Source organism: Salpingoeca rosetta, assembly GCF_000188695.1.
Source record: "Salpingoeca rosetta unplaced genomic scaffold supercont1.9, whole genome shotgun sequence".
In the NCBI taxonomy this organism is placed as follows: Eukaryota; class Choanoflagellata; order Craspedida; family Salpingoecidae; genus Salpingoeca; species Salpingoeca rosetta.
Window position 1 is genome coordinate 581,873 of NW_004754925.1, and position 22,500 is coordinate 604,372.

A 22,500-nucleotide genomic window follows, 5' to 3' on the forward strand; every position below is an offset into this window, starting at 1 on the left:
GCTTCTCACCTGCATCTCCACCACCAACATCACCCTTGTTCACAACCCTGCTGCACATGTCCACCAGCAGCGGGAACGTGGGACCAGCCAGCACCGTCATCCATGACTTGCGCAGCTCTTGCATGTCATCTTCTCCAACCTCAAACCCGCCGCCTGCTGTACACTCCGAGTAAATGCCTTCAATCTCGCCACGCAGTTCACTCATCATTTGACCCTGCTCCCGCACACACGCCATATGCCCATCCTCGGGCAACCCGGCCTTGCCCGCTGTCGCCTGCACGCCATATGTGCGTGTCGGCGCCTTCACCGCTACCTGCACCCCGCGTGTTCGACGGCTTGCCGCTGGCTTCTTCGGCTTGGTCGTGCCTGCAGAGGAACTTGCTGTTGTTCCTCTTGCTGCTGGCGTTGCTGCTGATGCTGCTATTGCTGCTGTCGGCTTTATCGTTGTCATCGTGGCAGTCGGTCCTGCTGTAGTCGTGGTGCCCTTGCTGCTGCTCTTGCCGCTGCTCTTGTTGCTTGCTACTTGTGCTGGTGTGCTCGCCGGCCTCGCCTGTGTTCCAGTTGTGGCTGTGACAGGTGCAGCGGTGCTTGTGCAAGCTCCCTGCGCCGTTGGCGGTGCTGCTTGCGTCGATACGGTCGCTGTGGTGCTCGAGGTTTGCGCGGGTGTCTGCCTGTCGTTGCGCGCGGCCGCTCTGCCCGTTGTGTGTGCGCCTGTCCTAGGACTTGGCTGGCTTTCCATTTCTCTCGCCGCACTTGTCGCCGCTGCCGACTGTGCCTGTCGCATCTTTCGTTGCTGCTGCTGCTGCTGCAGTTGTCGCCGACGTTCGATGCGTTGTCGTCTCTCCTCTTCTTGCTGCATCTGACGCTGTCGCTCTTCCTCCTCTTGCGCTTGCAGTTCCTGGAGCTGCTGCAACTGCATCACTGCTTGTTGCTGCAGGCGGCGGCTTTGCCGGCTGCCCGGCCGCAGCAGTTTCTTCACCCTGCGACCGCCCCCACGCTGACTGATCAGCCACTTGGCTGGCTGACTTGCCACGGTTGCTTCACTCTCCTCGCCACCACCTTCACTGTTGCTGTCAGCCTTGTTGCTGCTGCTGGTGCTGTTGGCGGTAGCTGCTTCGTCCGTGCGGCTTTGTGATCGTGCGCGTGTGTATCTACCTGCGCTCCTCTCCACTAATCTTGAGCTTCCACGCCCGGCACGCCCGCTTGGTCCCGCAACTCGCTGCCCCCTCCCTCGCTGCCCCCTTCCTCTTCCCCTTCCCCTTCCTCTTCCCCTTCCTGCTGGCCGCCCACGCTTGCGCGCTTCGCCGGAGCTTCTTCGCTGCTGCAGCGGACTGTCGTCTGTTTGCGTCTGCTGCCGCTCGTCGTGTTCTTCCGTGGTGCTTTGCTGGTCCTGGGCACCGCCTGGTGGCTGGCTTGCTGCCACCTCTTGCAAGCGGCTGCTGCGGCGTCGTGACGCAGCCCGTGCTTCGCTGCTCCTGCGTCTGCCCCTCCTCGGTTTGCTCGACGCTGTTGGTCGCGGTGGCGTTGCTGGTGCTGATGGAGTTGCCGTGACTCGATCCTGATTGCTGCTGCTGCTGCTGCTGCTGCTGCTGCTGCTGCTGCTGTTGTTGTTGTTGTTGTTGTTGTTGTTGTTGTTGTTGTTGTTGTTGTTGTTGTTGTTGTTGTTGTTGCTGCTGCTGCTGCTGCTGCTGCTGCTGTTGCTGCTGCTGTTGCTGTCGTGAGAGTGATCTTGGGCTAATTCTGGATGTATCCTCGCGGATGTGCTGGTGGTGGCGGGTGCTGGTTGGTCGCTGTTGCTGGCGCTTACAACAGCTCTTGCTGGTTCACTTGTGCGACCCAGTGCGCCTTCAACTGCTGCTGTGGTGTACGCCTGCATTACTTCAGTCGGCGCAGTCGTGCTGGTGGCTGATGTTGCTGTTGTTGACGTTGTCGGTGCTGTTGATGCAGGCTCCCCGACACCATCGTCGACGCCACCGCACATGAGCAGTGACGGCGTTCCCGGCTGGGTGGACGTGTCGGAGTCATCATCATCAGATTCCTCCTGCTCAGCCGGTGGCTGTTGTTGTTGTTGTTGTTGTTGTTGTTGTTGTTGTTGTTGTTGTTGTTGTTGTTGTTGTTGTTGTTGTTGTTGTTGTTGTTGTTGTTGTTGTTGTTGTTGTTGTGCTGGTGGAGGTGTGAGCCCTGTTTGTGATTGTTGCAACGCTGGTGCTGCCGTTGGCCGTGCTACTTGCTGCGCTCCTGGTGCCGAACATGTGTTTGTGGCTGTGTTGGCGTCGGACACTCGCTGCTGTTGCTGTTGCGCTTGCTGTTGCTGGTGCCTGTGTTGCAGTGGTAACTCCTGCGAAAACCACGTTCCTCGCGCATCATACTCAGCCAGCTGCGTGTCCTCCACAAGAGATGAGGGTTCAAGCTCGCCCAGTGTATTTGTCGTATGAGCCGGTTCTTGTGTGCTGCTGTCTGGCGTCTGAGACAACAAAGACATGGAGTTTGGTGCTGACACCGAGCTGCTCTGCACTTGCTGCTGCTGCTGCTGCTGCTGTTGCTGCTGCTGCTGCTGCTGCTGCTGCTGCTGTTGTTGTTGCTGCTGCTGTTGTTGCTGTTGTTGTTGAATTGCTGGCACCTGCGCTTGGCCAACGGACAACGCCGGTTCTCTTGCCGCTGCCAACGGTTGTGACACTGTGCTGCATGTGCTCGTCGTGGCTGTGTGCTGTGTTTCACTGGAATGCGCTGACGTTGGGTTTGAGATTTGGCTCGTCAACTGCCATGATGGAGCCCTGCTCGGTGGCCCATAAACATCCGAACCAAGCACCCACTGCGATGCCGTCTGCGTGCACGTTTGGGAACAAGGAAGCACACGTGAGCGAGTGAGAAGAGAAGAGCCATGTACACCTTTTCACCCTAGATCAGAGGACAACATGGCAACACGGTGCGTCGTTTGCTCAGGCATTCCTTGCAAAGTGGTGTCACATCACAGCCACAAGAAGGCACACAAACTTGGTTGCTCACCTGTGACTCTGGCTGTGAGTCCTCCAGCTGCGAATCCTGGCACACGGGCTGCCCTTGGTGAAAGCGAAGCTTCTTCCGCGCTGCTTTGGCCTCCGCGGCTGTGGCGCCTGTCAGGCGACGGCAGAAGCAAGTGTGAGAAAGCGAAACGATGAGTGAAAGCAAGTGTTCCTGATTGAAAAGGAGAAAGGAAGACAGGGGGGCCTGAACATGAAACGTCGGAACAACCAAACACGCTCACATGACGTTCACCTCCGCGCGACAAATCCAGGACCATCTCCCTGCACACTGACTCGCTCCCCGCTTCAACTGACCATAAGCCGTTGGGAACATGTCCGCGGCAACATGAAGGAACTCCTTGCACTCAGACGGGGTGGCAAACTCCACTTTGTAGGCCAGTGGGCTCTGAGGGTCCGCGCGCCACTCGATCCGCGCGCTGTTCTTCAAACCAAGGGCCACCAGGTGCTGCGCGGCATCAGACGACGCTATGGCATGCATGGTTGCCGTTGTGGCTCTGTCGCGGAAGACCAAGCCATTCTGGCTCACGCAGATACTGTCGGCGGGAAACGTCTGGGAACATGGGAACATGAGTTGGTGTGTGAGAACGGGACGGGAGGGCAGGCACAGGGGTGAGGGGCATGTGAGTGGGAGAACAATACCACGGGCTGAGCTATGGTGAGAGAGGTGCTGGCCTGTTGACGGTGCGGACGGGCGCAGGACAGCTTGCTTTCTTGTACCAGAAGACAAGCAGCAACAACAGTGAACGCCACACGAGGGAAGGAGACAAGCGCACCTCCCATCGCTTGGCGTGTCCTTGGACCAGGAAAGATGTCGTGACGAAGGTTGCCTCCATCCTTGGCGCACGCAGGGTTCGAAGAGCGAGGTGGGGGAGGGGACTGCGCTGGAGAGGCTAGCTAGAAGCTGGAATTGTGGAAATGGTGCTCGTATGTGTGTGTGTGTGTACCTGTGTACGTGCGTGTGTGCATGTATGAGAGAGAGAGAGAGTGTGTGTGTGGTGTGTTGTCGTTGATCGTGGCCTCAGCGCAAGCACAAAAGGTTCGCGCGCACTGGCTTGTCTCAGTCTGCTTTCTTTTGCTTGGTTGTTGAACTGAAACACTTATGTATGACAATGATTTTCGCGCCAAAACGGATAGCACAGGATGTTGGCGCCAAAACAAAGCATCATTCCAGCCAGCTTTTGAGCTTTCCAACAGAAAAGGGTAGCAAGGCGCAAACGAAAGGACAAAACATGGACACTCGTGTGTACAACATAAGGTGGCGGTGTGGATGAGTCCTGGTGGTGGCGGCAGTGATCAGAATCGGCGTGCCCCCGGCTCTTGGCTGATCAACCCCATGGCTGAGGCAATACGCCAGGTGTGTACTCCTGTAAAGTGTTCCATGCACGCCACATGTGTGTTCATGAGAGTTGTGAATCAGTCGGAACTCACAGCAAGCGACACACATGCACACGCACTGCCGTTCACACACATACATACACATTGCCGCACACACACACACACACACACACACACACACACACACACAGAGGTGCACCTGGTAGTCGAGGGTACGAAGCAGCACTTGCTGGAATTGAGCCTGCCGCTCCAAATCATCTGGTACAAGCTCGCCTTCCAACGCCAATTCTGTCCTGTGTTGTCGAGCGGAGTGCAAAACAGAACACTCGAATGTGAATCTCAAAGGTGCACAAACGCAGCCACGCACACCTTACAGCAACATCCACAACACAACCACACACACACACACACACGCACACACGCACACACGTGCACAGCAAAGCATGAACACACACACACACACACACAGCACAAGCTGATGTGATGACATACGTGGTGTTGCCGCGAGGTTCCCGTCCAACGCGCTTGTAGAGTTGCTGCAGCCTGCGATGAATCGCATCCACATACTGTGTGCGCGGAGAGAGGCAAAGTATGAGGGAGTACAGCAACGGTGTACGCCAAGTGGGTGAGCGAGCACCTGATCGCGCAATAGCCACAACACACAATACACAATGCACTTGCGTACAAGCAAGCACCCACACGGATCCCGGCGTGACGCACCTCCAAATCTTTGGATGGCTCCACCCCAATTGGTCCGCCAATCATGCCCCGCTGCTCCTGATCTTTCCTGAGAGCAAGGCGATGGACCTCCATTCGAGTCTGCCGTGCAAGCTCCTCCCGTTTGTTGTGGATGGCCTCTTGCATCGCCGCCACTGCATGAAGGAGGCAGACGCGAGACACGCGCGTGAACGCACGCAGATGCTCACACACGCACGTAAACACATGCACGTCAACAGAACACATTCAGATTCTTACACACACACGTAAGCACGCACACACACACACACACAGACACACACACATAGACACAGACACACACACACACACACCTGCGTTTGTCTCTCGTTGGAGAGCCTGTTGCTTCAGGCGAATTAGCTCCCGCAGTGCAGCGGCACGTGCTCGGTTCAGTTCGTCTTCCTCATCAGCGGCGGCGTCGTCGTCGTCATCTGCCTCCGAGCGAGCGGTCGTTGGCGTGCGAGATGCATCCGTGTGTTCCCGCAGGCGAGAAAATCCAGTTGAGGCGCGACTATACGTATGCGAGGTCACACGCATTGAGCATTGAAGGAGAAAGCATGGAGGGCGTGGAAGAGGGGCAGCAGCCAGTGTGACAGACGCACACACACACGCACACACACACAGACACACACACACACAAGTGCACACAGACACACAGACACACACAAGTGCACACAGACACAGACACACACACACACAAGTGCACTCACACAAGTGCACACGCACCTAGATTCGACGCTTTGGCGGTAGAGGTCCTCTGCTTGCTGTTGTGCTTCTTTACGCTTCATCGCTCGCTGTTTCCGCTGCTGCTCCAGCTGTTCCATCTCGCGCTGCGCAGTTGTCAGCAACAAACCACAAGCGGCATGTTAAGTATGGGCGAGCAAGCCGCTTGTGGCGTCGTCACAAACCCAACGAAAAAACCAAGCAACTACGCAAACAGATTCAAAGTACATTGCATGTCGGCTTACGCATGCGCACCTGTCGTGCAGCTTCCAATTCTTGCTCACGCTTCTCTCTCCTGATGCGGTCGTGACACAGCTTGAGGAGATCGGGCCTGCAGATCACGCGAAGGAACACACGAACGTTCAATGAGCATTAAGTAAACACAGACACACACACACACAGGCACAGACAGACAGACACACACACACATACGGACACAGACAAACAGACACACACACATGTACAAATGACGAGCAAGCCAGCACGCAGAGACTAGAGGATGCACGGGCACGTGGCTAAATAGGTGCACGTACGGGGACAAGAGTGACCAGAGCCGGAATGTTTTGTCATCAGAGCCAGTCCCAAGCAGCAGTCCATCCGATGAAAACGCTGTCAACGCACACAAGTAGTACAAACAACGACCACAAAGCTAATGAGATGGGAAAGACTGGGGCAGCTGCATCGCCGCAACAAACGTCTAAACTCAAAGCAATGAGCAGCATTATTGCACTCGCTTTCTCCTTCCAGTGCGGTGCCTGTCACGCTGTCATGTTTCAGCTCGTTCATCATACCGCAGGAGCCAATGTAGCTCTTATGGGCCTGGAAGCTGAGCAACAGCGTGTCTGGTGCCTGCGGGTCCCAAAACTCAACGGCACCGCTTCCCGTGCCTGCAATGCAAGCAAGCAAGCAAAAACACACATCAACGTGGTGTGGCGATCAGGGAGACGATGATGGAAAAACACAAAGTAGGGAAGAAAAGGAAGGCAAGGAGAGAGGCATGGGGTATGTGCAAGTACAGACAGACACACACACATACATACATACATACATACATACATACATACATACATACATACATACATACATACATACATACATACACACACACAGACAGACAGACAGGCACACACACACAGACAGACAGACAGGCACACATACATACAGACAGACAGGCACACACACACACACACACACACACACACACACACACACACACACACAGACAGACAGGCGCGCGCGCGCACACGCACACACACACACACATGCACGCACACGACACAGACGCACGCACCCAATGCAAGCAGCGTCGAGTCGCGAGAAAACACGCAGCACCAAACGGGGGAGTTGGAGGCGCTCTTGATCACGTGCAGCACGTTGCCAGAAGCTGGATCCCACAGGATGGCCGTGCGATCGTGCGAGGCAGACACGAGCATGCCGCCATCCAGGGAGAAGGCGACAGAGACGACGGGTCCTGTGTGTCGTGTCAAGACCCGAACAGGGTGCTCTTGCCCAATGGGGCTTGCTTCACGTGCACGCGAGTCTGCGTGTTCTTCCCGCCCTGCCTCCGCCCCAAAGAAGCTGAATTTCTTCTGTCGGACCTTGGCCTTTGCCTGCGTGCATGCATACATTTTTAAAAGGTGAGGAAGCACGGGTTGTGAGTCGTAACTCAAAATCGTACGATGCCAGGCGCGCAGCAACAGATGTGAAGTGTGAGTGCGAAGGTGAACTGACGCAGCGCAGCAAGCGCACGTGCGCACACCTTTCGCAGCGCGGTTTGGCCCTCCCGGGATTGAAACGTCCGTGTCGCAGCCTGTGCTGCCATCTTCTCGCTGATCAGTGACAAGAGATGGTGTAAAAGCAACGAGGTGAACATGATTTGGGGGGGGGGGAAGGCAGACAAAATCGAAATTGAAGGAAGCATGTGAGGAAGGAAGCAACGGTGAACGCAGATGTAGATACACGTTCGCAGAGGTCAAGCGCAGATGCACAACTAGCACACACATATGCACACACGCACACAAAACACACGCACACACACACACACACACACACACACACACACACACACACACACACACACACACACACACACACACAAAACACGACACGCGACGGAGCCACACCTTCGTTCAAGCTTGCGCATGATGTTTGAATCTTCATCCAGCGACCAAAGGCGAACCGTGTTGTCCATGCTACCCTCTGCTAAGAGCGTGTCCTGAGGATTGATGGCCACACAGTAGATTGGGTGGACAACTCCATGCTGCAAACGACAACAACACAGGTGTGGTGTGTGTCGTGGTATTAGGCTAAGACTGACACCGGCATGGAGCAGCGAAAAGAAAACAACGCAAGGCGAGCCCAATGCGTGTCAGCCTTGGTCCAACATCATTGTCGCCACATTTTGCGTTGCTTGCAAGCCAGCAGGCAAGCAAGCAAGCAAGCAGGCAAGATCTGGTGTCTGGCAAGCAGAAGCGAGGTGGCAAGAAGCACGCTCAGAGGCATGCATGCTTGCAGGCAAGAGACACGTGCGAGTGCACGGCACCTTAAAGTAGTCGAGCAGTTGCCCAGTGTTGGCATTCCACAGCATGATGCGCTGGTCGCGGCCACCAGATGCAAGGATGCTTCCGCTGGCACTGTACACCACAGCCCACACGGGTCCCTGGTGGGCGAACATGCATGCCCCAGAAGCAACAGCCAACCCGACACAAGGACGCAAATCACGACAACATATTGGAGAGAACGAAACAACACAAACATGGAGCGGCGATTTGAAGGCGTGAACATGTGAAGGACGGCCCCAAATACAAGAAGGAGCAACGCAGCATTGCAGCCTGCGCTTCTCTGCGTGCACGCATCGGTCTCGCCGCCACTTCATGACTGGGAGTTGATCCATGCTGTCATGAATCGCCACTTCCTTCAAATACAGCAAGTCTGTCACAGGCGCTCACGTTGTGTGCTTCGAGGTGGTGAACAAGGTTTCCGGTCCAGGGGTCCCAGATGCAGACGTGGCCATCCCAACCGCCGCTGGCCAGCCGGGAGCCGCCAGGGGAGAAGCTCACGGACCAGACGGCGCGGCGGTGCTTGCGACAAACGAAGGTGATGTCGCCGGTGTCTGCGTCCCACAAGTGGACGGTGCTGTCATCGCTGCCTGTGGCCAGCAAGGAGCCTGCGCTGGAGAACGCCAAGCACGTCACCTTCCCCGCCGTCCTTCGCGTGTGCTTCAGCTCCGCTCCATCCCGCGACAGCCGCATCTCCGTGCGAACCCGAGCGTGAGCGCTGACGTGCCGTGCTGGTGCTGGTGCTGGTGCTGAGCGCGATGGGTGCGCCATCGCTGTTTTGTCCTGGGTTGGCGACAGCAAAAAAATCAACCAAGAAGGACTCGCCCGCCGTCGTTTCTTTTGGCAGCAACAATGATGACAAGGAGCAGGTGAGACAAGACATTGCGGATGCATGAATGAAATGACATTTGCTGGTGTGCATGTGTGCGTTGCTTTGCGTTTGGTTGCTTCGGGTGCAGTGGTTGGTTGCTGGTGGGCAGCTCATCATTTCTTTTGTATTCTGTGCAAACAATGGTGGTGAACTTGCTGCTGCTGGCTGGTTCTTCTTGCTGTGTTCGTCGTGCATCCGCCCGTGTCCACAGGATGCCATTTCTCTTTCGCTCCTGTTTCCGGCACACCTCTGCTGCTTCTACTCAGCCAAAAAGGATGCTCTCAACAGCAAGCCACATGGACAAGTGGGTTCCAGCGAGGGTGCATGCTTTCGTGCGTGTGTGCGTGTGTGTCTGCGTGTGCGCGCGTGTGTGCTTGTGTGTGTGTGTGTGTGTGTGTGTGTGTGTGTGTAACCCCTCTCTCTGCCCTTCCCTCCTTCCCTCCTTCTCTCCTTCCCTCCTTCTGTCCTTCCCTCCCTCTATCCCCCACTTCTCTCTCTCTCTCTCTGTGTGTTTGCAGTGGGAACGGCGCCGGCTCCCCCATGCTGACGCCACCCATGGTTCGCAAACGCACCTAATATGTGCTTGCTCATCACAACAATCATCACCCACACCTGCAGGTTCAAGTACGTCGTCCTTGGCGGCGGCACGTCGGCCGGGTATGTGGCCAAGGCATTTGCAGACAAAGGAAGGGGCAAGGACGAGCTTGCCCTCATCTCGCGCGACACCGCACCTCCCTTTGAGCGGCCCGCGCTTTCCAAGGGCTTCCTCAACGCCTCAAAGCCAGCTCGGTGCGCCTACCGTGCACGTGCCCTGACAACCGTTTCCTCAACACAACAACCCAGCAGTGCCTGTGCCGCGTGCTGGAGAATTGTCCTTGCCTTCCACCGTGATTGTTGGACTTGCTGCGCTTCTTCGTTCTGAGGCACACCTCGCTCACGGGCAGTTACGCCGCCAACCCATGCAACACGCTACAGGCTCCCGGGCTTCCACACCACGGTTGGCACTGGGGGCGAGCCCCAAGATGAAGCCTGGTTAGTTGTTTGTTATTGTCTGTGTGCGTGTGTGCGTTCGTAAGTTTGCGCGCTTTGCGTGTGCTTTGTGTTTATGTGTGTGCTTTGTGTTAATGGATCTGTTTGTGATTGCATGTTTCTGTCTGCATCTGCGCATCTGCGCGCTTGTGTCACGTTGTGCATGTGCGACTGAACGTGTTTGCCTCGTGTTCCCGGTGCACACACGCACGCACGCACAACTGGCAGGTATGTGGAGCATGGCATCACGTGGCTTGGCGAGCAAGACGTCACCAGCGTTGACTTTGACAACCACGTCATGTCCACGGCGCGCGGGCACAGCATTTCCTTTGAGAAGCTCATCATCGCCACAGGCGTCGAGGTACACACATGTCAGGGAAGGGAACTTGTGTGCGTGTTTGTGTGTGTGTGTGTGTGTGTGTGCGTGTGTGTGGGTGTGTGTTTGCTTGTTTGTCTGTGTTTGTGTGTGAATGTGTGTTCAGTAGTGTGTTTGCTTGTTTGTCTGTGTTTGTGTGTGAATGTGTGTTTATTAGCGTGTGTGTCGTCCCCTTGAGCGGTGATTGAAACAGCATGTGCGGCAGATGGCTGGTCATATCTTCAACGCTTGTCTTCTCTGCTCCGCCCCCCCCACAAATCTTCGCAGTCCTCTCACCTCCCTGCGGACAAAGTCGATGACCGTGGCGACATCCTTTACCTGCGCAGCCTCGCCGACGCAGAGCGCCTGTCACAGGTGTGGTAACATGCGGCATTGGGTGTCAGGTCCGTGTGGAGTGTGTGTGTGTGTGTGTGTGTGTGTGTGTGTGTGTGTGTGTGTGTGTGTGTGTGTGTGTGTGTGTGTGTGTGTGTGTTATCCTTGCCTTGTCAGGCGTCTCCTCGATCGTATTCACTCATCACACACGCACACACACACAATAACACAATAACACCATACACGCATGCACATATGCACACACACACAATGCACACACACACACACACACACACACACACACACACACACACACACACACACACACACACACACACACACACGCAACGTACGCACAGGCGATGGCTTCACACCGCGGTGGGCATGCGCTGATGATTGGCGGCGGGTACATTGGCACCGAGGTCACCGCCAAGCTCATCGAAAATGGCCTGCAGGTGCGTGTGTATGCTTGTGTGGACATGTACACATGTATGCATGTGTACATTTGTGTTCGTGGATGTGAGGTTATCAGCGAGTGCGATTTTGTCAGCACGTACGCGCGTGCAAATGCCGACACCGTCACCTTCATCTGATTCTCATATCACCCTGACAACCCTTGCATCCCATTGAACCCCCCCCCCCTCCACAACACGCAACATCACGTGCGCGCAACTGCAGGTGACGATGGTGTTTCCGGAGGACCGCCTGATGAACCGGCTGTTTTCTCCGCAGCTCGCGGAGGTGTACGCAAAGGCGTTTGCAGATCGCGGTGTCTCGTTTGCAAAGGGAACACTCAAGTCCCTCCAGCATGATGCACAGGGTAACGTCACTGGCGCCATCCTCAATGACGGCAGCACGTGAGTAAAAATGTGAATTGTATGTGTGTGTTTGTGTCTGTGTGTCTATGTGTGTGTCTGTGTGTGTACGTGTCTGTGTGTGTATGTGTCTGTGTGTATGTGTGTGCTACTAAATCTGCTTACGCGTGCAACATACACAGACATACATGCTGTGTGTATGGTCGTGAACGCCCACTTTCGAAGCGCGTTTGCCACGGCCAAGTCTTGCAGCAGACATGCACATACTCTTGCACTCAACTGCATCTCCTCTCACCTTCCCTCCCTCTGTTTTAACCCCAAACCATCCTCCACTATGCACGCTTTGTGTTTGGCTGACTGCAGCGTGCAGTGCGACCTGGTGGTTGCTGGTATTGGAGCTCGCCCAGACACGTCCCTCTTCGATGGCAAGCTAGAGACAACAGCGGGCGGTCTGAAGGTGAACGGGCAGCTGCACACGACCGCACAGGACGTGTATGCCATTGGCGACATTGCCGCCTTCCCGCTCGTTCTCGAGGGCGGAAAGCACGTCCGCCAGGAACACGTGCAGAACGGTGTGTGGTTGTGTGTGTGGGTTGTGTGTGTGTGTGTGTGTGTGTGTGTGTGTGTGTGTGTGTGTGTGTGTGTGTGTGTGTGTGTGTGTGTGTGTGTGGTTGTGGGTTGTGTTTTTCGTGTTTGTTTTCATCCGTGTGTGTATCCACGCACTTCCCGCTTCTATTGACACCTTTCTCACCACCACCATCATCATCACCACCACCCCCAGCGCGCGAGACTGCGCGCCACATTGTGGATGTGTTGCTGGCGGAGGAGGACGGGCGCCCTGCTCCGGCCTACGACTACACACCATACTTCTACAGCCGCTGTCTCAACTTCAACTGGAAGTTTTATGGCGTCAACGAGGGCGACATCATGCACTTTGGCGTCCTGGCGTAAGTCAAGCGTGTGTGCGTGTGTGTGTCTGCATGTTGTGTGCGTTTCTGCGGTTGTGCAAGTGTGTGTGTGTGTGTCTGTGCTTTTCATTCGTCGCACCAACTTGAGTTGAATTCATTTGTGCATTCCCCAACTCACGCATGCACGCACATGTGCATTCGCTCACTCACACATGCACACTCACACGTACCCCTATCACCACACCGCTCACACCCCATTTCCCCCTCTCCCTGTGTGCAGTGAGGGCGAGAAGTATGGTGCCGTGTGGGTGCGCGACGGTCAGATTGTTGGCACGTTCCTCGACAACGGTACACCTGATGAACACGAGCGCTTCAAGCACGTTGCGCGCGAACGCCCCGCTGTCACGGGCAAGGGCGACGTGCAGCGCATTGTGGAGGGCGTTGTGGGCCAGGAGCTTGCAAGCACGCTGCAGTAGACGGGAAGAGGCTTGCTGCCCCGCCCACTCCCCGCACTCGCACTTGTTTGTTGAAGTGGCGTTTTGATGAGTCAAATTTCACGGCCGTATGCGGCTGGTTGTGGTGTGGCAATCGTGTTTGTGCTATGTGGTCTGGTGTTTGCGTTGCTTCTTTGCTGCTTTGTCCTATTCTTACACGTGCTGCAACAACGTGATTTTGTTCTTTTTCTCTATTGGTGAGAGTCCAAGCAGCAGAACATAAACTGCTCCGTAACACAAAACATGAGAGAAGCTTCAAGCCAACAGGGCAACATGGCAAGTCATGTCACATCACATGTCACAGCATCAGGTCACCGACAAGACGAAGAGCAAACGCACACACACACACACACACACACACACACACACACACACCCACACAACACACACACACACACACACACACACAGCAAACGGACACCACGTGCAGCACGTCACTCGGTGGTGGTGTGCGCGCGCTTGGCTGGCGGCTCCCCAGTCTCCGTGCCAGTCTCCGTGCTAGCATGTGCTTCGTCCACCACGACATTGACTGGCTGCTGAGGCGACGTGGCTACGGTGGCACCGGCCGCGCCAATTGCTTCGTTGCTGTGCCCGCTGTCACTGCCGCTCGTGTTGCCCTCGGCACCAGCAGTGCTCGCAGCAGTCGCTTGTTCTCCTCCCTGCTTTTCACTTTGGCTCTGCTGCTGCTGCTGCCGTTCCTGCTGCTGCTTGTGGGCTTGGGTCGGTTGCTGTTGTGGCAGAGGTTGTGGCCCTGGCTGTGGCTGTGACTCCTGCACGCCACTGTCCCCGCCAACGCCAGCACCGCTGTCGTTCTCGCTGCGTGTGGGCGTTTGTGCTTGTGAGTGCGGCTGCGGCACGTGCTGGCCCTGAACGGCAGGGCTCTGTGCAGGCTGCCCTTGCGGCTGTGGCGTCATCAGGGGTGGTGGTGGATGAGCCGGGGTCCCATCACTCGCTGAATCACTCGCAGCAGTTGTCGCAGCAGTATCAGGGGCCTGTGGGCCCTCGCCTGTCTGCTGCGACTGGGCCTGGGTGTCCTTGTCCTGCTTGGCGCGTCGCTTCTTCCTGCCTGCATCGGTCCGCTCAACCATGAGCGAATACACGGCGCCCGTGTGCTGACACACGCCAGTGTTGCTGACGGCAAAGTCAAAGCACGTGCAGTCAAAGACGTGGATGCACGGAAGAACGCGACAGTGCATGCAGGTCGGCACGGCCTGGCGTGTCACCGTGTGCACCGTCGTGTTCGACTGATCGTGTTTCACCTTGAAAAAAAAAAAGATGAGCGTGAATGTACGCGTGCGTGTGAGGCCATGTAAGGCGGAAGAGGGAAAGAGACAGTTATGGAGAGGCGAGAGCTATGCTTTGCAAACAAGGTGATGCGACGTTCCGACCCAGTTTGTTTGTTGTTAAGGTGACTAGCGCACACGCACACACACACCACACCTTGAAGAGTGCCGGGCCTGCCTGCTCGATGTTGAGGGGGCTGATGACCTTTCCTTCGCGAATGGCCTGCGCGGCCTTGAGCGCCAACACCACGCTGTCACCTTCCTCACGAACGCGGTTGGCAAGGTTCTGCTGCCACGTGTCCAGCTTGAACAGACTCTCCACCTGCTGCTCCAGGGAGGCCGCGGCCGTATCGCACACCGCCGTCTCGCGCACAGCAGCCTGGTACTCCTGCAATGGTGATGATGTTGGTGATGATGTTGGTGGTGGAAACGAGGAGAGCAACTGGTTGTGAGCAATCAGCAAAACGATGGGGTAAGAATCTCCAGACGAGCTGCCTCCCAAACACAGACACACACAAACGCGCGCGCACACAGACACACAGACACAGACACACAGACACACACAAACGCGCGCGCGCGCACAGACATGCACGCACACACAGTGTTCCTGCCACTCACGCTGAGGATGTTCTCGGTGGAGGGGTCGCTCGGTTCGCGAAAAGCGCGGGCCCACAGCGTCCGCTTCTCGTACATGTGTTCACTCGCCCATTCCACCAGGTCGGGCTCCGTTGGCTTCCACAGCCGGCAAAACCCATCCCATGACGCCTCAAACGCCTGCGGGTTCTGTGCGCGAAGAAGATGCACAAGTGCCTTGAACGCCTTGCGGCCTTGGTGAGGCGTGCTCGCCCGAGCAGTGGCCTCTGTTTGCCTGCGGAGCAACACGCACACACGCATACACACGCACACACGCATACACACGCACATGCGGGTTGAGAGAAACGAACAAACAGGGGAGCAAGTGGAGAGAGAGAGAGAGAGAGAGAAGGGGGGAGGTGACAGGGTTTTAGTGTATGGACTTGGAGATTTGTTTCAGAAATCTGACCAACATTTCCATCACGCGAGCACAAAACACACGCACACACGCACGCACACAAGCAAGCAAGAAAACGTGCCAACGAGCAAGAAAGGCGCACCAGATATCGCCGTGTGCCCACGTGCAGAGAAGCGGCCTCACAGACGCGCCCCAGGTCTCGCGCGCAATTTCAAAATCCGCGGCATCCGTCTGCTCGTTCATGAAGAGGTATGTGTGCGGCCTGACACCGAGTGGCACGGTGGTGCTGGCGAAGAAGAGGCGGGTTGTGCTTGCCGTCTTCTTGTTGGAGATGCAGTGTGCCAGCGCCACTGCATTGCCGGCAGGGCTCTCACCAACGAGCGTCATTGTCGGGTAGTGGTACTTGTTGTTCTGCGCCGTAACAGCAAGGAACACCCCGCGCGACCCACACTCCTGCATGACATGAAAGGGCAGTGTTGTTGTTGGTTGAATTTGGGAGAGTGAGGCAGAGAAAACGTGGCTTCGTGTTTTGAACTTCAAACGCTACGGAGAAGGGGGGGGGGGGATGAATAAACACTTTGACACCCACACACCCAAAAGCATACGCAGCAAGCGCTTTCCCTCCCACAAACGCAGATACTCACACCCACACACCCACACACTCACACCTTCATGAGCTGCTTCTGGAAAGCCGTCTGAAGAACAAGGACGAAATCTTCAGCGGCAAAGTCGGCGGTGACGGGCATGCCCTGAACAGATGGAAACGTGCGGAATGCGGGCTCGCCAGGCGCCTTCAGGCTCACGATTGCGCCAGGGTCGTGGTGTGCAAGGTCGTGCAGGCGTTGCATCAGCGACTGCGAGTCGTCGTGGTCAAGCTGTGCACGCACACACGTGCGAGCTATGTTGTTGATGTCCTGCAGCGTGATGAGAGCTGCACGCTCCGTGCCCGCAAACGCCGACCGCAGGTTGTTGAGGACCTTCACGGGTGGGATGCACGCGGCAATCTGCGTGGCGATGAAGTCACGCAGGTTCTTGGGGATGGACGTGTGCTCGGGCGTGCACTTGTGGCTGTGGTTGCGCAGAAAGCGCACACGCACGCGCTTGTCGTCTGCAATGTCGATCCACATGCGCGCAAGGCACATACCGACGCCCTTGGGCAGCTTCTTGCGCCGCGGGCGTTTGTTGCGCGTTTGTGAGGGAGCGGGGCGGTTGCGTGCACACACGCGATACCGCCGCCCAACAACCTTGACACGCTGATTGTCTGTTGATGCGTTGTGTGTTTGTGTGTGTTTGTGTGTGTGTTTGTGTGTGAGGGTGAGATTAAGAGAGGGGGGAGAGAGTGTGTGTGCGTGTGTGTGAACGCGTGTGGATGCGGGGATACGCCAGACACATGCGTGTGTTGTTAGCGCTTCATGTCACATGGGCATAAGCAGGCAGACGCAAAAGGAGACTCACCCCAGGTCTGGTAGGAGTCTGTGGTGTGGTTGTACCGCAGGAGATACTCCGTGTACGTCGTGTCTTGTTCGTGGCGCAGCCAGTCCGAAAACGCGTCCATCGAAGGGAAATAGCGCACAGTGTAGTCTGGTGGTCGCGAAAGGGATGGGGAAAGAGGAGGCGAGTGAAGAGGAATTGAAGGAAGAGGTGAAGCATCCAGTGACATTGTATCATGTGTTGGATGCAGCACTAACAGCTCCACAAGCACACACACACACACACGTATGCACACATACATACACACATGTGCACACACATATGCACACACACATACACACATGTGCACACACACAAAGACACATGAGTACACACACATGAGTACACACACTCACACACACACACACACACCCACCAATGGAGTCCTCAAACTGGGCTGGGTGCTGCTCGCGGGTGTGTTGAATGAAGGAGGTGACAGACTTGAACGGGACCGTGTCGCAGAAGAAGCAGGGGAAGCGCGCATCGTGCTTTGGTGTAATCACCTCCTGAATATGCACGGTGGTGACAGCACGTACATGAGCAGCTGCAACATGCTCTCGCTGGTGTGTACTTTCAAAATGTAGCAAGCCTACAAGACACAACACAACGTATACACACGCAGAAACAGACCCCCCACAGACACAGACACACACACACGCACACAAGAGTGCCTTGCTCTTACGTCTGCGCGGTGCGGGTGGACTTCGCGGATGTGCCGGAAGAGGCCCGATTTGAAGGCGTATGCCTTTGCACAAAACGGGCAGTGGTGCGTCTTTGCTGCGGGTTTCAGCGTCTCCAGCAACTCGCGTGCGTTGGCGTGCTCCGTTTTGATGTGCTCCTTCAGCCGCTTGACAAGGTCAAACGTCTTGCTACACCCCTCCGCCGGGCACTTGCGCTCCACTTTGTCTGGAGTTACTCGCTTCTTTCTCTGCGCGCTGCGGCGCAGGCTTGGTGGCTTGGCCGCGCTCTCAGCAGCGGTAGTGGCAGCAGCAGCAGTGGCAGCAGCAGCAGTGGCAGCAGCAGCAGCAGTTTTGCCGTCATCGTCGGTGCTGTGCTCGGCGGCACCACTGTCACTACCACCGCCACCGCCATCGCTGGTTTTGCCCTGCTGCTTGTCTGCTGCGGCCGAGGACGGGACGTCGCCACTCTGCTGCTCCTGCTGTTGCTTTTGCCGTTGCTTGCCGGCTGGCTGCTGGCGCTGCTTGGGTTGTTGCTTCTCCGGCTGCTTCTCGCGCGTGTCCTCTGCCTTGTCCCGCTCTTCTCGCGACACACTGGCTGCCGCTGCTGTTGCTTGCTCAACGTCCCCTTCACCTTGTTGCTGGGTGTCTCGGTCTTCTTGTTGCTGTTGCTGCTGCTGCTGCAACAAACGCTGGTGCTGATGAAGCAAGTGCTGAAGAAGGTGCTGTTGTTCCTGTTGTTGCTGTTGCTGCTGCTGCTGCTTCTGTTGCTGTTGGTGTGAGGTGTCTTGTCCTGCTGTTGAACCGACGGGAGGGAGGCGAATATCAAACCCGGGCAGAAGCTGCGAGTCAAGCGCGGGTTGCAGCATGCGCAGGCGTTGATGCAGCAACAGCTGCTGTTGTTGAGGAAGGGAGGCCGCATAGGGAAGGTCGATGGCCTGCTGCTGGGCGGCAGCGTGCGTGTCCTGGAAGGTGGCGCCAGCGCTGGTGGATGAAGACGGCGCGGACAGGAACGGGTGAAACGGGTCCTGTACCATGTGGTGGTGAGGGTGTTGCGTCCCCAGATGAGCGGGCTGGGTTCCTGATAAGCCAGACATGGCGTAGACGGATGGGATGCGGTGCGAGCCGCTACTGCCGGTGCCGCTGCCTCCACTGTTGTCTGCGTGTCCGAGACCCATGTGATGCAGGCCCGATGTCGTTGGCCCACGGCTCAGCATTCCCGAATTGTGCGGAAGCCAGGGAGTAGAGGACGTGGTGATAGCAGCGGAGGAGGAGGAGGAGGAGGAGGAGGATGTGGCGGCAGGGCCGGAGTTGCGAGACATGTCCAAGGGCGGCAGGATGTCTGGGAGAGTGGGCAAGGATGCAATCGTACTGGAGGCGACGGCAGACGCAGGCGGGGCTGAGATCTGATGTGCTTGTGGTTGTTGTTGTTGTTGTTGTTGTTGTTGTTGTTGTTGTTGTTGTTGTTGTTGTTGTTGTTGTTGTTGTTGCTGGCGTTGTTGCAAGAGTTGGGCTGCTGCGCGCACAGTTGATTCCGGGATTGCAAGCACGACCGACGTCGAAGTGGCATCTTGCCCGCCAGGCTCCTGTAGTGGTGTGTCTGTTGTAGGTGCCGGAGCCGGTACACTCGCAGGCGAAACAGCGTCTGTGTGCGGTGCTTCTGCATTGGCATCACGGTTGTCGCTGCTACTACCGGCCGTTTCATCATCGTTACCGTTGTTGTTGTTGTTGTTGGCGGTGGTGGTGGGTGTTGTTGTTGTTGTAGTTGGCGTTGCAGGGGCAGGGTTTTGTTCCACCGCCTGCGACTGTGGCTCGTCCATCGTGTGTGTTGTTGTTTTGTGGGTTGGTGGTTTGTTTGCGCTGTGCGCGGATGGGTGCCGTTGGCGCGGTGGCTGTTGGTTTTTGTTTGGGTGTTGTTGTGTGGCTGGCCGTGATTTGATGGCTGGCTTGCGTGGTGGTGCGCTTTGCTGGATGTGGCAACGGCCACATAATTTCTCGTGGAATCCAACAAAGGCAAATTTTGCCATTCACTCCACAAAGGCAACTTTGACTATCGAGAGAGTAGCAGCAAAGAAGAAAGAGAGGAACAAGCAAAGCGAAGAAAAGCCAGCAAGCAAGCGAGGGAAAGGACAACGCAGACAAGGAACAGCAGAGACCAGCAACGGAGAGAAGACACAAGACACCATCGTCATCAACATGGGAGGTGCAACGAGCGTGTTGGCTGGTGCGGCGCAGGAGCTGTCCTCGCGCGTGGATGTGATTGAGATGCAGGATGAGGCCTTCTGGTCCAAGTTCTGGCCCACAGAGGAGGCCATCACAAACGAAGAGGTTCGGCGTGTTGTGGTTGTGATTGTGTGATTGTAGTCGAAGTTGCGGTTGTGGTGTTGGCTGTGGTTGGAGTTGTGGTTGTTGTTGTGGCTGGGGTTGGAGATGGCAATGCAAATGCTTGTTTGCTTGCTTGTTTGCTTGTTTGCTGGTGTGCTTGTTTGCTTGTGTGCTTGTTTGCTGGTGTGCTCGCTTGAAGAATTGTGAGTCCGATCGTGCCGCAACGACACACACACACACACACACATACACACACACACGATCACACACACATACACACACACGATCACACACACACACACACTCACGCAACAGCTGTACAAGGCATTCACGTCTGATGCGCTGCGGGAAGTGCGGTCCAAGTGTCCCAAGAACCTTGCAACGCTGATTCGCCGCGCAGTTGTCACGCTGGCGGCGCACACGCGACAGGGCGCTGTGGCAAGCCAGGAAGCAAAAGTCCAAGGTGGGTCGAATTGCGGCGGCTGTGGCAGGTCATGAGCTGGTGTGCTTTGTGTGGTGTGATGTGCACGTTCTGCACGTTGTCTGCACCACTGTATATTCTCCGTTGTGTACGAGTCGTGGCGCCACATACTTGTTTGCGTATGTGCACGCACTCACAGGCGTGGCACCGCCAATCTCCCGTTGCGGCTCTGCGTGCTGCTCGTTGCAGTGGGCAACATCGTGCGGCTGTTGACCCGCGTGCTTCCCATCATGTTCGAGGACCCGTCGTGGGAAGACTTCTGGCTCACCGCCACCCCCATTGGCGTCGCCGTTTCTCTGGTACGCCATATTCTGACGGCGCTCAACCTCAGCGCTGACAGCGTTCACGTGCCTGCACACGCACAGTCACGTGCATTTACATGCACACATGTACGCGTGCAAACGTGACACAAGTTAGAACACCACCGCATGCGCTCTTGTCCTTGGAGGTGTGGAGCCTGCCTGTTGAGCTTACACGCAAAGCACTATGATGCCCACATTGCACGTCTGCACGCATACGCACATCAGCCGGAAGGGTCGATTGAGGACGGGTATGTGAAAGGATGCCCCGACAACGTGAAGCAGGAGGCAATTCTGCAGCGGCAAGCGGACCTGGAGGTGGCCGAGATGCCGACCAACCCGCCACCGGCCCTCTTTGAGACCCTCCTCATGGCCGTCCTGGTGCGAACAAGCACGCACTCACACATGTGGTTTACACAAGCCACACCTGTTTTCATGCACACACACACACACACACACACACACACACACACACACAAGATGTGTTGTTGGCGTGCCTTGTTCGTTTTTGGGCATTGCTGGTTGGTATGGGCTCTGATTTGCTACGCATGCCCGTGCACTCATTGCGTACATGCGTGCATGCATGCTCACCACACGTGTGCACATCATCACCTTCAACAGGATCTGATGTTCGCACCAGGGTACAGCGTCCTCAAGAACGTGGTGTGTGTTTGCGCGCGCGTGTGCGTGCGTGCGTATGTGTGTGTGTGTGTGCGTGTGTGTGTGTGCGTGCGTGTGCGTGCGTGCGTATGTGTGTGTGTGTGCGTGTGTGTGTGTGTGCGTGCGTGTGTGTGTGCGTGTGTGCGTGTGCGTGTGCGTGTGCGTGCGTGTGTGCGTGCGTGCGTGCGTGTGGTGATGCTCCCCCCCCCCGTTTTGCTTCAACAAATGTACTTATTCGCGTCTCCCACGCGCGTCCATGTGCTCATCTCACGTGCACATCTCCCACTTCCCCATGCGCAACAGCGGTCGCTGTCGTTTGGCTCAACATATCCTGTCGCCTGCCGTCCACTCGCCGCCATCCACGCCCTCGACCTCACCTGGTGCTGCACACCACATGCCCGCTCGCATGCGCTGCTGGTGGTGGTGGTGGTTGTGTCTGCTCCACGGTGAATAACCATGCATGAACAGCACATGAATAGCGCGTTTTTAGGACAACCACACACACACACACACACATGCACATACTCACTCTCGCTGACATCACCGTTACGCCCCCCCCCCCAATTCCCACTACGGCGTATCAGGTACACGGGCGTTGAGGCGAAGGCAGCGTCGGCAGAGCGGCCCAAGTTTGTGCAGCGGCGGTGCGATCTGCTGCGTCTGCTGCTGGCGTGCTTCTCCCGCCCGCTGTATCACCACCACCACAGCCTGGATGTGCGTGCCGACCCCTGGCTCACCTTTGTCGCAGGTCCGCTGACGTTGAACGTTGAACGTTGTATGTTGAATGTTGTTTGTTGGATGGTGCTTGTTTTGAATGTTGACTGGCAGGGGATTGCGCCTGGGGTGGGCGTGGGTGATGTTTTCTCAGGCGACCACTTCAAGCCTTGCTGCTGTCTCATTTATTCGACTTGTGTGTGTGTGTGTTTTCGCGTGTGTGTGTGTGCCGTGTGTCACAGGCGGGTCGCACCGCAACACGCTTGTGATTGTGCGCTCGCTGCTGAATGCGCTGTGCTCGTACGATCCAATTGGCTACGGCTTGCCCTACAATTACGTCATGATGCCGGACGACGACCGCGACAAGCTTGCACAGGTGATTGAGCATTCGTGTCTGCTTGTTTGTTTGTTGTTTGTTTTG

The 22,500-nt window shown here is 56.5% G+C and overlaps 6 protein-coding genes across 6 annotated transcripts in view; 3 read left to right on the forward strand and 3 right to left on the reverse strand.

Moving 5' to 3' along the window:
• PTSG_04035 (uncharacterized protein) overlaps positions 1-207 on the forward strand; it is a 1,766-nt gene extending 1,559 nt beyond the window's left edge. The window contains exon 4 of the mRNA XM_004994875.1: positions 71-207. The gene's annotated coding sequence lies outside the window, so the exon portion shown is untranslated. The remainder of the gene's footprint in view (positions 1-70) is intronic.
• PTSG_04036 (uncharacterized protein) overlaps positions 1-3,856 on the reverse strand; it is a gene marked incomplete at both ends in the record, with an annotated part of 3,954 nt that extends 98 nt beyond the window's left edge. The window contains 6 exons of the mRNA XM_004994876.1: positions 1-1,127; positions 1,291-1,763; positions 1,808-2,824; positions 3,007-3,113; positions 3,318-3,573; positions 3,797-3,856. The exon at positions 1-1,127 is cut by the window's left edge and continues 98 nt beyond it. Coding sequence (XP_004994933.1) covers positions 1-1,127; positions 1,291-1,763; positions 1,808-2,824; positions 3,007-3,113; positions 3,318-3,573; positions 3,797-3,856 — 3,040 coding nt within the window. The remainder of the gene's footprint in view (positions 1,128-1,290; positions 1,764-1,807; positions 2,825-3,006; positions 3,114-3,317; positions 3,574-3,796) is intronic.
• Positions 3,857-4,096: 240 nt separating this feature from the next.
• On the reverse strand, positions 4,097-9,208 carry PTSG_04037 (uncharacterized protein). The gene is made up of 14 exons (XM_004994877.1): positions 8,765-9,208; positions 8,359-8,475; positions 7,940-8,076; positions 7,576-7,645; positions 7,108-7,426; positions 6,608-6,703; positions 6,350-6,425; positions 6,072-6,147; positions 5,820-5,923; positions 5,408-5,604; positions 5,079-5,230; positions 4,851-4,924; positions 4,558-4,651; positions 4,097-4,387 (listed from the first exon to the last, which is right to left on the reverse strand). The coding sequence occupies exons 1-14, from the start codon at positions 9,143-9,145 to the stop codon at positions 4,349-4,351; spliced, it is 1,932 nt and encodes a 643-aa protein (XP_004994934.1). The 5' UTR covers positions 9,146-9,208; the 3' UTR covers positions 4,097-4,348.
• PTSG_04038 (uncharacterized protein) lies at positions 9,167-13,433 on the forward strand. Its single transcript, XM_004994878.1, has 11 exons — positions 9,167-9,243; positions 9,457-9,549; positions 9,864-10,034; positions 10,221-10,277; positions 10,503-10,635; positions 10,918-11,004; positions 11,322-11,417; positions 11,641-11,819; positions 12,141-12,349; positions 12,559-12,724; positions 12,966-13,433. Exons 1-11 carry the CDS (start codon positions 9,227-9,229, stop codon positions 13,159-13,161), a joined length of 1,404 nt encoding a protein of 467 aa, XP_004994935.1. The 5' UTR covers positions 9,167-9,226; the 3' UTR covers positions 13,162-13,433.
• Positions 13,434-13,613: 180 nt separating this feature from the next.
• Positions 13,614-19,266, reverse strand: PTSG_04039 (uncharacterized protein; the record flags this gene model as incomplete). Its single annotated transcript, XM_004994879.1, has 9 exons — positions 13,614-14,438; positions 14,620-14,850; positions 15,081-15,330; positions 15,596-15,906; positions 16,122-16,714; positions 16,909-17,034; positions 17,300-17,429; positions 17,606-18,942; positions 19,158-19,266. The coding sequence occupies 9 exons, from the start codon at positions 19,264-19,266 to the stop codon at positions 13,614-13,616; spliced, it is 3,912 nt and encodes a 1,303-aa protein (XP_004994936.1).
• A 342-nt stretch (positions 19,267-19,608) lies between these two features.
• The window catches only part of PTSG_04040 (uncharacterized protein), a 7,875-nt gene continuing 4,983 nt past the window's right edge, over positions 19,609-22,500 (forward strand). Inside the window, exons 1-8 of the mRNA XM_004994880.1 lie at positions 19,609-19,928; positions 20,241-20,388; positions 20,596-20,705; positions 20,934-21,086; positions 21,327-21,368; positions 21,669-21,745; positions 21,950-22,113; positions 22,322-22,455. Of these exons, the coding sequence (XP_004994937.1) occupies positions 19,797-19,928; positions 20,241-20,388; positions 20,596-20,705; positions 20,934-21,086; positions 21,327-21,368; positions 21,669-21,745; positions 21,950-22,113; positions 22,322-22,455 (960 nt within the window). The 5' untranslated portion in view covers positions 19,609-19,796. The remainder of the gene's footprint in view (positions 19,929-20,240; positions 20,389-20,595; positions 20,706-20,933; positions 21,087-21,326; positions 21,369-21,668; positions 21,746-21,949; positions 22,114-22,321; positions 22,456-22,500) is intronic.

Bases quoted from the DNA above. Each gene is read 5' to 3' on its own strand.
- PTSG_04037 (XM_004994877.1), bottom strand. From the start codon at position 9,145: ATGGCGCACCCATCGCGCTCAGCACCAGCACCAGCACCAGCACGGCAC. The intron at 7,427-7,575 runs GTGTGCGCACGT...GCATGCACGCAG, and splicing joins GCCAAACCGCGCTGCGAAAG to GCAAAGGCCAAGGTCCGACA. The intron at 5,231-5,407 runs GTGTGTGTGTGT...TCCTTCATGCAG, and splicing joins CCAACGAGAGACAAACGCAG to TGGCGGCGATGCAAGAGGCC.
- PTSG_04038 (XM_004994878.1), top strand. The intron at 11,820-12,140 runs GTGAGTAAAAAT...GGCTGACTGCAG, and splicing joins ATCCTCAATGACGGCAGCAC to CGTGCAGTGCGACCTGGTGG. The intron at 12,350-12,558 runs GTGTGTGGTTGT...CACCACCCCCAG, and splicing joins CCAGGAACACGTGCAGAACG to CGCGCGAGACTGCGCGCCAC.